An 11927-nucleotide genomic window follows, 5' to 3' on the forward strand; every position below is an offset into this window, starting at 1 on the left:
TGCCTTTCCCCACTGTTATAATTTTCTTGCTAATAAAATTGATTTGGGCACACAAACATGCCCGTATGCTCATTATTTTTTTTTTAAAAAAATCACATTGGGAAGATGGACAGATTTTATCTTGAGTTTGGCCACCTTGCATTTGCACATATTCATCTGCAAAAGACAAGACGCAGAGGTGAGCCTCAGTAGACACCTCCTTACACATAGGAATAATAAGATACAATTAATCCACTGGGACCCTCTTTTCTTCCACATAAATCCAACTCTGTCCCATTAAAAGCATGCTACACTGAGAAAATCATTATTATACTAAGAACTATACTTACAGCTGTTATCTCCAGAAGTCCGATGTCATTCCGCATCTTCTTCTTCTTCTAATCTCATTTGATTTTCAAACCCACGACCAGTTAGAGCTGCTTGTAACAGCAAGAGGGAGGGAGGGAGAAAGCAAGCAAGCTGCACTTGGTGAATCGAAGGTTTTTAGCAGTCTTCACTATATATTCAGAATGAATTTGGGGGGAGGGATCTCTCTCCATTTAGTGCCTTCGCTAAAGTATTTCTCTCTTGATTGGCGAGCCATCTCTGAGACACTTTATCAACAAGAACATCTGAGCGAAACCCGGTGCAGTTTCCTGCTTACAGCCCCTGAAGCAGAGCGAGCCTTTGGCGCCGCTGACTTTTTAGAAAAGAAATGTTGCTGAAAGGATGAAGTAGTAAAAAACATTATCACCACTAGAGGGACTCAGAGCATCGAAAAATCTTTCCTGCAGTTGTGAGTTAACGTTGAATCATATTTAACTTACAGGTGTGCCGAGGGCGTTTGTTGGTTCCACCAGAGTTTAGTACGTTGCATTAAGTTTGGGAAATGAAGTCCCTCATCCGCTTAATTTGTATGTTATCTGCATTTATACTGCCAAGAAATGAGCAAAGTGTGTCATGAATATAATAGGCTGATAGTAATCAGACTGAAATTTTCATTTGTTTCAAGTAACCACGCGAGCACAGAGATTTAGTTACTTGACGCCGGATAGTTTGGTATTTTATTTATTCTCTGTTCTCCTGCTTCTTTTCCTGTTTCTAACATTCTTTGCTGGAAAATGATTTCGGTACAATAAATATTCAAAGTGGGTTTTGTTGGTCTAATAGGTACTTCTGTATTTTCTGTTTCCAGCTTCCAGTGAGAGTGCTTAAATTATCTTCTCAGAGAACAGCCACAATGAAATTTATTTCATTATCATCAAATGTTGACCATCGGAGGAAATAATTGTATAGCCCTCAAGTGTGATCATATTCAGAGCTTTGCTGATTATCCCAAGATAACTTGTTTTGAATTTAAATTCATTGTTTTGCATCAATAAATACCATCCATTTGTTTTATCCTTGTTCAGAGATTAACTCATCCTCCCCATGAATATGAATTCACAGTTTACATAAATAAGGTAAATAACATAACAAACTAACTGAGATTGGAAAGCTTGGCAGATTTTTTTTTCAGAACAATCACTGAAATTTTGATGGCTCTGGTTTTAATAACTCCTAACAGAGGCATAAAAAAAAATCAATTTTTTGGTTATAACCAGGTAATTAAAGCTCTGCTTATTTTTAGAGAAACACACAAAGGCCTCAAGTTGTGCATGTTTTTCCCAGACCTAGAAAGACACAATTTTTGAAAGAATTAAAATTTTGACTCATTATAAGTCAAAAGTTGTTATCAAACAAAACAGCATAACTAGCTTTTTTTCTGTTTCAATTCAACTTTAAATAGTGTTTTCATAAGAACTGAATTGGTGGATTTACCAGCTGTAGGGTAAAAGCAGAAAAATAAATTCTCATCTAATGCTTAAGTAACTGAGTAAATGGTAAGACTAACTCTGGAAACTTGAGATGGAATTCTCTTTGTTGGGAGGAGGGCATCAATCCAGAATTTAAAACTGTTATTTGTAAATGTGTATACATAACTGTTGTATCTGTTCAAGGTGATTAACCATAAAATCATAGAATGTAAATATAAAACGATACCTTGGAGAACCCTTAATCAAACTCCCAGTCCACTGCAGGAATCCACTACAGCATTGCCCATCATTGAATATCCATCCTCTTCCAGCTAAGGAAAACCCATCACCTTCAGACGGCCAATTTCAAGGGTGTCTGAATAACTTTAATTTTTAAGAATGTTTTCCTGATGTCCAACCAAAATCTACTTACCTGTGACTTAAACACATTGTTTCTTGTTCTGCCTTATGGAACAATTCTGAATAATTCTGCCTCATCTTTTACATAATAGTCCTTCAGATACTGATAGACAATTGTAATGTCTTCCTGCAGCCCTCTTTTGCTCCAGGTTAAATAGATCCAGTGCCTCCCACCATTCCTCATACATTCCTATCTTCTTGACTATTGTCCTCTAGAAATAGCCCAGTTGGTCAATATCTTTTATAAATGTGGTATCCAGAAATGAACACTATTCTAGGTGCAGTTTGACTATTCTAGAATGGAAGAGACGTCAAGGTTTTCTTGCACTTGCCCAGTATGGGTACTTCATCCTATATTTATGCCATTGATTTTTCCTACCAAACACATATGACATTTGCATCTTCTCAAATTAATTTTGCTGGGTTTTCAGCAAAATATTTCAGCTTCTTAAAATTCTCCAGAGCCTTGATACTGTAGTCTATCTTTGGGTCATCTGCAAATTTGCTAATCATATTTTCTAACCTCATCCAGGTCTTTTATAAAGATGATCAACAGCACAGCCCTAGGAGGGTCTATTTCTTTAAAAATTATTCCGACATTGCTGCAACCATCATGCAAAGTCTTTATAAAGCCTGAAGCTTCTGAATATGTACAGCAACAGGTCAGTTGAGCAACAGATGGCAGCAAACACTTTGATTAAGGTATAACAAAATCATAATCACTCCCAGACCATTGGAATGAATGCTTCCCATGTTTCTGGTCAATATTAAGTCAACTCCTACTTTCAGAAAGGATAATTGTGTAAGTTTCTTCACACAAAAAGAAAGTGACACCTCAAAAGCTAATATATTTATTGTGACTTAAATTTTATGGAGTCAAGTCTATTTCATCATGTCCATGAAGCATGTTCCTTATTTGGGAAACGTATTTGCACATAGATACAGATGAGGGGATGACATTGTAAAGTCAAGGAAATAGAATGCCAAACTTATGGACTGTGACAAATATATTAAAGTATGAACTATGTAAAATAAATAGTGACAATTCACAGAGCTATATTGATAATAAAAGCACAATTCTTACAGCTATGTTTACTGATGCATATTATCCTTCTAAACAGTGTGAAGATGTTTTAAGGTTGCATTCCCAAACCACTCACATAATATTATACATTAGTTGAATGTATTTTTATATTCAGTTAACCATGCTTGCACTGCTTCCATAACTAGTCATTCTTGATGAATGGATCTGATGAAGTGAGAGATGGAATTCTGTGCTTCCAAGCAACTATAAATATTGGAAAGATTTAGCAGGAAAGATTTCAATGACTTACCGGAAAGGAAGGAGCTATAAATTGTGCCATGAAATACAATTTTAACAGATATGCAGCGTCACTTATATAATATATATATATAATATGTGCAATGTTTTCAGTAAAACATCCACCACTCTTGCAATGCAGCAGAATATTTTTATACATAAAGGAAAGAACAAATCTACTGCCGGAGACTTTCACTGATACCAAAATTAATTTAATTAAAAATACATTTTAATCCCATTTGCTCCCCACTGCCAGGTTTGCATATGAATATGTTCTTGGTTGTGTTGGAGAAGGACAAAGGAGATCTGGGGCGGAGAGGGAAACATGCTATCAGTTTAGAGTCCACAAGAGATCCAAGTTCAACCTTCCTTGAATTCCACTGATTGTTATTTAAAACGAATTTAGGGCTGACCATTATCCCAAAAATGCTTTTCAAAAGGCAACTGGACTTTCTTAGGCTTTTTTCCCCTTGAAAATGTTTTGCTTTTCATCCAAGAAGCTTCTTCAGAAAAGAAAAGAAAAGAAAAGAAAAGAAAAGAAAAGAAAAGAAAAGAAAAGAAAAGAAAAGAAAAGAAAAGAAAAGAAAAGAAAAGAAAAGAAAAGAAAAAGAAAAGAAAAGACTAAGAAAGTCCATTTGCCTTTTGAAAAGCATTCATGACCTGGATGACATTTGCTGACCATTGGTTAACCAGAAACTTGTGTATGGGGTTCAATAAATCATTTATGCTGCAACCTTCATGAATAGTCCTAATTCTTCATGCCCGGCAGGTTGTTTTTTGTTTGTTCACTTGTTTGCTTGAAGGAGCCTGCCATCTGTTTTGTTTTGGGTTTTGTTTTACTTTTTTACAAAGCAGCAAGGTTTGGCTGTTATTTCCAACACAAAAATACTGCTATTTTTCAACACGGAATCATTAAACTATAGACTCTTGTCTGTCAGGAGACCAGGTGCACTTATTGATCAGATAACAACACTCACAGTTGCACTTTGCCCAGAAGGAACTACTTTCCTGGGCCAGACAAGTAATTTTTTAAGTTCTTCCCTAAAGCTATCGTGAAGCCAGGCATATATGAAGGGGTTATAGCAGGCAGAACTCATAGCAAACCAATGGCAAACCAGTTGGATCAGGCTGAAATAATAAGCATCGATTGCGTTTATGTTAATGTCCCGAATAAAGTTGAAGGCATGAAGGGGAAGCCAGCAAACTCCGAAGACCACCACTACTATGACCAACAAGGAGAAGGTCCTTTTCCGCCTAGCTCTGTCCCAGTCTGCCTGGTTTTTAGTGACACTGCCCGGCATCACCCTGTTTTTTAGTTTGAGGGAGATCTTGATGTAGGAAATGAGGATGGCCAGCAAAGGACAAAAATAAGTAATGAGCAGCAGGCACAAAGCATAGGTTTGTCTTTGGCGTTCTTGCTCCCCCCAGAACTCCTCACATAGGATGACGCCTTGCTGATCCAGCTCCACATAATAGGTATGTGCCATAGCTGGCAAGGCTAAGCAGCAGGACAGAATCCAGATAAAGAGGACCATATAAGCACTAAGCTGAAGGGAGACACGGCGTCGCAAAGGGTGTATAATGACAATGTACCGGTCAACTGCAATGGTGACCAAGGTGAAGATAGAGACATAAACAGTCACCGGCTGCATGAAGTAGACAAAATAGCACATTGCGCTGCCAAAAATCCAGCCCCGTGGCTCAAAAACATAGGCAAGAGTAAGTGGGACGCATGTGGTGCACATTGCCACATCTGAAAGAGCTAGGTTCCCAATGAGGAAGTTGGTGACATTGTGCATCTTCTTGACATGCAGAATGACATGGACCAGGAGGCAGTTACCTACCATCCCAATAATGACGACTCCTGTGTATAACAGGATGATCAGCAATTTGAGTCGCTGCACCAGCTGCAAACCCTGGAAAAATATGTTGGTCCCATTCAAAGCAGAGTCAAGAGCTACTGCGCTGGTGTTTGTAGGAAGGGTGCTAGAACCTTCAAATGATGCATACATTTTGGCCTGTAAGATAACAAACAGTAGTTGTAAGTATGTTCTTTAGACATGATCCACTTATTCTGATTGTGGATTCATATTCCTATTTGTATCTCATTTACACTTACAGTACCCAAATCTACTTCTTCATATAATAAAATGTTCATTTCCAGCATCAGAAAAAGTACGTGTGCACACAAACATGCTCATCCACATACATGCATGTACACAAACATATATTTTATTTTAATGATTTGGTTACTCATGTTACTGTTTTACTGTTTTGTTTGTAGGAGAACAAAAGAAGGGCCACAAAGAATTGTGAGAAAATGATAAAGGAAATATATATTCAGATTGCTAGCTTTCCAATCACAACATAAAATTAGTACACCCACAATCTCATGTACCCTGATTTCTGACTTTTAAGCAAGTAAATGGACACATACTGTATTTTAAAGCAGGTTTCAGCCCTCATGCTATTTACCCACGAGATTAATTCCAGGTCTTCCTTCCCTACCACTCAATCTGAATTAGGCTGTTGTCCTTCCGTGCAGCCTGCTGTTTGGAAGAGTGAAATGAGTGAAATCAAAGAGTGAAATCAAAAAGGAAGCATCAGAGAAAAATGGGTGACTGGTAAATTTTGATTTTGACCATATCTATGGCTTAATTGCTTATGACCCCCAACAGATAAATGTTTTAAAACCAATTGCTAAGGAGATGCAGTTTTCAGCACTTAGTAACATTGAAGGCATGGCAGATAGAAGCTGTTCAGGAAAGACCAATGAAGACCTTTCAGGAGTTTTGTGTGTGTGTGTGTGTGTGTGTGTGTGTGTGTGTGTGTGTGTGTGTTTGTTTGTGCACTGATGCATGAGAACGTGATTTTCAGAAATATTTATGCCTGCAAGATTCCCTTTTGATTTCCTTTTGTCATGTTATAAAGTACTTGATGAAAGATGAGAAATTCTAGAAGAAAATTAGAATAGAGCTATATGTTGCAAAATCATACACATTAAAGTATTTGATTTTCTTAAGATGGAGCTCATTCTTGCTAATTGATATAGTTGTCTTGGCTCCGTCTTTTAATAAATTCACCAGAACAAAAGTATGGTTTTCTAACATCTCCGCTTCACACACACACACACACACACACACACACACACACACACACACATGCTAGTCTTGAAAATTCTTCACAACAATAATACAATTCCATCAATATACAATCCATCATCATGCAAATAATAGACAGTGATAATAATGATGATGATCAAGAAACTGAAATGTGTTGTTACCAGTCTATAATATTTCCTGTCTACCTGTGGCTGTCTGATTACTGTTTTCTTTTCCTTAGTGGGAAAAGCTCATTTACATGTTTCTATCATCTAGTAAGAGAACATAGGCTGAAGATTTAGAGATAGTATTCCATCCAATGGAATGTGCATAGAGAGGTTTTTATTGCTGTTATCAAATAGAATGGAAAAGTATCTTTAAGTCTACTTGCTGGAGGATCAAGTTAAAAATCATCAGTGTCAAATCTATTTTAAAAAAATATCTGTTAATTGATGCTTATTGATTCTCTTCACCCATGATTTTCTTTTTTAAGCTGATCTTTTCACAGTCTATATACTGGTATCCATTTCAGGTTATCATATCCATGTTCCCATGTCCTACAGAGTGGAATAATTAAATAAATATGTAAATAGGTAGCCCATAGATCTATTTCTATTTGTGGAACTTTTATAAATAGACGTGCAAACTGCACTTCTGGGAACAACTCATTTGAAATAAAATTGCACAATAAAATCAGAGGTATGAAATTATTTTTGAAAATCCAATTATACCTGCTTAGAGGTTGGAGTCAAATTTATAATCAATGCTTTCAGACAAGTTTTTGTTTTTTAAGTTACCACAAGCAACAATATACTTAGAAAAATGCAGGTTACAACAGAGCAAATGAATATGTGTTTAGAGAGTCTGGTGAACCAAAGCAATATATAATTTATCAATCAAATATTCTCAAGGAAATGCTTATGGGCACTCCAGAGGTCATAATGAACTGCAATAATGCTTAATTATAATAAGCATGCAGCTGAGAGAGAAATATGTAATAACAGAAACCTTACTGAGCATCAGAAATAGGATTCAAAACATCTCATTTCTCACCTACCGTTACTAGGGTAAGCTGTCCTATTCGTAGTGAAGAGAAGAGAGTCCTGGAGCTGGAATCATTGTCTTCTTGAATCAATATGCTGTGCCTGGCTTGCAAAACCAACCAAACTGATTGAACAAGAGTTTAAAGCGACAGAGATCAATTTTGCTAGTGTGGCATGGCCAGGAATGACTCCCCTCCCTTTTTCCCCCTATTTTAATTAACATATTAAGTCTAGACTGAAACGGATTGCTATGTCCCTTCCCCAAACGCAAGACTTACTGATACCCACTTTATCCATTTGAGTTTAATGTTTGCTTTAAAAAGGAAAAGAGAAAGTAAAGGCAACCCCCCCTCCCAAATTAATTGATGCTCAAGAGACTTTCTTCCCCTTGTTCTTTTCCTCAAAATTCTTGAATAGGTCTATTGAGAAACCTGCAAATATTCAGAAAAATTTACTTAGCATCCTTAAAATATTTAGCATGCTAAAAAGGTAATAAGCAACATGCCTGATTAAATGCCTGATTATTTTTTTTTAATCCCTAGCAAAATATATAAAAATAATAGAAGCATAAGTAATGATCATCATACTGCATTGGGAGGATTGTAAAGAAGGGCTTGCCTGGTTTTTAGTAATTCCATTAGATGTAGCTATGGGTGTTCTCCATGGTGCTGAAAATATCGTCAGAGCTGTTGTAAAAAGGGTCTTCTCATCGTATCTGGCACCAACATGCTTAATGAACTGTTATATTGCCTGGTAGAAATTATGCATACAGAAACAGCTGGGGACGTGCTTCACCCCCATTGAACCCTCACAATAGGAGGAAACATAATGACTTCCATTTCATTAATGCTGTTCCCAAATTGGTCAACAGCTGAGGCTTTGGAGGATATTTATATTTGGCTATACGTGAAGAGTTGCTATTACTTTGGTTTTTCCTTAAAGAATAATTAATGCTGCAACCGTAGCACAAAATGTATTGAGCATGCTATTTTATCACCAGTCTCATACAGAAACCTAAACATGTTCTCTGGGGCCTATTGCTATTAATAAAAAAGACATCACAAAAATCTGTCACTAAACACAATGCTATTGAACAGAATAACTGAACGGTTTATGAACAAATATTAAGTATTGATTTCTTTTCTCTAACATTCCAGCCTTGTGGCTGCAGAGAGGTGATTTGCCACATTACTCCCTCTTTCTTAAACATCATCAGAGTTTCTTTTGTAGATTGATTAAACTGTGTCCTTTTAACAATATATTTGTGGGAGGAAATAATGAGATATGTAGGTTATATATTATGGTTTACTTTACAAAATCTGAGCCTCAAAATGTTTTTAAGTCAGCCATTTGTATATAAACACTTTTCAAGTTCAGAGGATAATCAGCAGTACCAGCTGAAAATGGAGCTGCATAGACAAATTGTGTCTCATGGATTTGATATTGTATATACAACATAAATAAGAATGTGACAATCTTGCTGGCTAAAAACTGTCTTTTACAGCATCCTGAACTCACAAGTTGTTGAGAAGCCAAAATAAATGAAATTGGTTAGGGGAAAAGTTCCACTGCAAAAAGTAATCCAATAGTATCCATTTCTATGTTTCCAAATTCCATATCAGAGCTTCTTGTTTGTTTCCAAAAAATACAATCCAATACTTTTCAGATTCATTTAATTTAAAAAATGGAAATCCTTTTTGTGAAGTTTGTGAATGTTAAACTGCATTTTTGAATTATTGTAAACTTCATTTTTTTCTCTTTTTCTATTCTTTCATTAGCTAAATATTAAAAACAATACACAGAATTATAAAATAAGGATGGATATAAAGCTTTAAAAAGAAACAGACGTACAAAGTGTATATTCACATACATATAAACATATGTAAAATTTAACTATTTCAATGTGCGGAAGCCATAATTCCTTACAATTATCCATCATAATTCCTTACAATTATCCATCATAATTCCTTACAATTATCCATCATAATTTCTTAAAATTATCCATAGGTCATCTATGTTGATAAGTTATTGATTCATGAAATCTTGGTAGCGTCAGTTCGGCGAACCACTGAACCAAAATATTTATCTTTCCAATACTGAAGAACAAGTCTTCCAGCTGAGGTACAGAAAACCTACCTCCTTTTTCAAAATGTCAACTCCCATATGATAGGGATAAATCTCAGAAGAATATGACCATCTGAAAATACTGCATCTCAATATAAGTAATAACTGCTTTCCCAAATGGAACAATTGTTGGGGACTGTACAAACATATACTTAAATAAAGCATTAATTTAAATGCATGAGATTCAAAGACTCAAATCTTCCAACAGAATTGGTTTTGCTTAGTCAAGTTTTCCTTTGCTTATTCAGTAGCTCTAGCTGTTCTAATATCACAATTTTCTATTACATTAAAGTGTAATACGATAACTCAAGTCATAAAGTCATAATGCTATACATGGAATCATGTATAGCAATGGACATTACTCTGTACAAAGCTGTAATTCACCGGACATGAACAATTCACTGTGTCTGTGATCCATGTATGGTTAAGAACATCACAAAGTTCCTGCTGGTTTCATCTCAAAACTGAACATTTTATGTCACAATGGATCTGACTGGGAGGCTGAGAAGCAAGACCTGGAGTCTTGTTTTCTATGTTTCCCTAGTAATTAGTATTTTAGAGGCATATTTCATCTGAGTCTTGAAGTGGTACTTAGCTATCAAGATTATTTATTAATTTATCTAATTTAATGGTGGGAGTGGCCTATTTTAACTATAATTGCATATTAATTAAATCAAAATCAAATCAAATATGACTTTATTGATTAATCAATTTACCAAACATTCAAAAACAATAAAATAAGCTAAAATGAAATAAAGTGAGACAAAATAGAGAGTAAGTTCAGATGAAATAAAAGATAGCAGAGTACAACAAAATAGTGTAAGATAAAAGAAGGTAGAAACATAAGATGAATACTAAAATACAAAAGTATATACTGTATGTTTAGATGAATTCATCATCTCAATTTAATAACCTTGAGTCTAAACTTAGCAGTTTTAATGGTTATATGTTTTTGTGCCCAAAAGGAAATGAGATAACCTTTTGTTATGACCCTATTGTGTAGCTATGTCAAATAGAGTCTGTAAATATTAAGCCCTTGCTGGGCATAGAGATGGCAACGGAAAACCAAGCACAATATCTTCTATTTCTGGTGCTCCAGAAACAAAGGAGTGTGGCACTTGATGGAGGTAACATTTAATAAGTGGGAAAATGCTTCACATCAATATTTCATAACCAATGTGCAGAAATATTATAATGTATAATGTAACAAATAAAATAATTGAAATGAATTGCAATTAACTATTAAAAGAAATAAGATAAAAATGAGCGCTAATGATATCTAATCAAAATACATATTCTGTACAAACTGACAAGATGATTTCCAGTAGCCTTTGTTTTATTCATAAAAACTTTGAATTATCATGCAAGGTAGATGCACAGACAATTAGAGATAGAATATTCATCTGATCCTTTGGTTCAGGTTACAACTATGCATGTATATTTTATAATCCACTTGATTTAAAAAAGCAAAATTGTAAGGGTGTCATTCACTTTGTGGGCCTGCTCAAATTAACCAGAGCATCCCAACCCAGGTGAATGGAACAGTTATTGCTTTCTCCAATAGCCATAATCAAGAGGAAAAGTTAATATTTCTTTCTGGGCTTGATCTGTGAAACCCCAGGGGCATCTGAAGCAAGTTATACAGTTACCAGGACAAAAGCTGATGTCATTGTCTACTGGAAAACTTATAGTAAACAAAAGAGAATACAGTTGGGTATTGGGCAGTGGTGGGATTCAGCCAGTTCACACCACTTCGGCCGAACCAGTAGCTAATTTTTTGTTGCCCAGAACGGACTTCCAGAAGCGGCATCCACACAGAGAACCAGTTGTTCACATATTTGAATCCCACCACTGGTATTGGCATTAAAGAGAAAAAAATATATATTTCAAAAGTAAATGTAAAGAAAAGAACAATGCCACAAACAGAGACTCGGGGAAACTTGCTGTGAAAGAAATCTTGGAAGACATTGACTTGGTCCAAAATAAAATTTCAAATGCATGTTGAGTATTTGCTCCAAAATTCTGCATGTGACTTATTCCTTCCTGAATCCTGGAAAATTCTCTGGCCACAATATTCTGGAGTATGATCTCTTTTCAGCTTCCCTTTTCCTGGCAAGACTCATATCTCTTCTGGCTATTTAAC

General features: G+C 35.6%; 1 protein-coding gene across 1 annotated transcript; it reads right to left on the minus strand.

The window, feature by feature from the left end:
* Positions 1-4382: 4382 nt before the first annotated feature.
* On the minus strand, positions 4383-7854 carry LOC308668520 (prolactin-releasing peptide receptor-like). The gene is made up of 3 exons (XM_081328524.1): positions 7675-7854; positions 5992-6065; positions 4383-5534 (listed from the first exon to the last, which is right to left on the minus strand). Exon 3 carries the CDS (start codon positions 5526-5528, stop codon positions 4476-4478), a length of 1053 nt encoding a protein of 350 aa, XP_081184650.1. The 5' UTR covers positions 5529-5534; positions 5992-6065; positions 7675-7854; the 3' UTR covers positions 4383-4475.
* Positions 7855-11927: the final 4073 nt, after the last annotated feature.

This window comes from Vipera berus (genome assembly GCF_964194415.1).
Source record: "Vipera berus genome assembly, chromosome: 5".
Lineage (NCBI taxonomy): Eukaryota > Metazoa > Chordata > Lepidosauria > Squamata > Viperidae > Vipera > Vipera berus.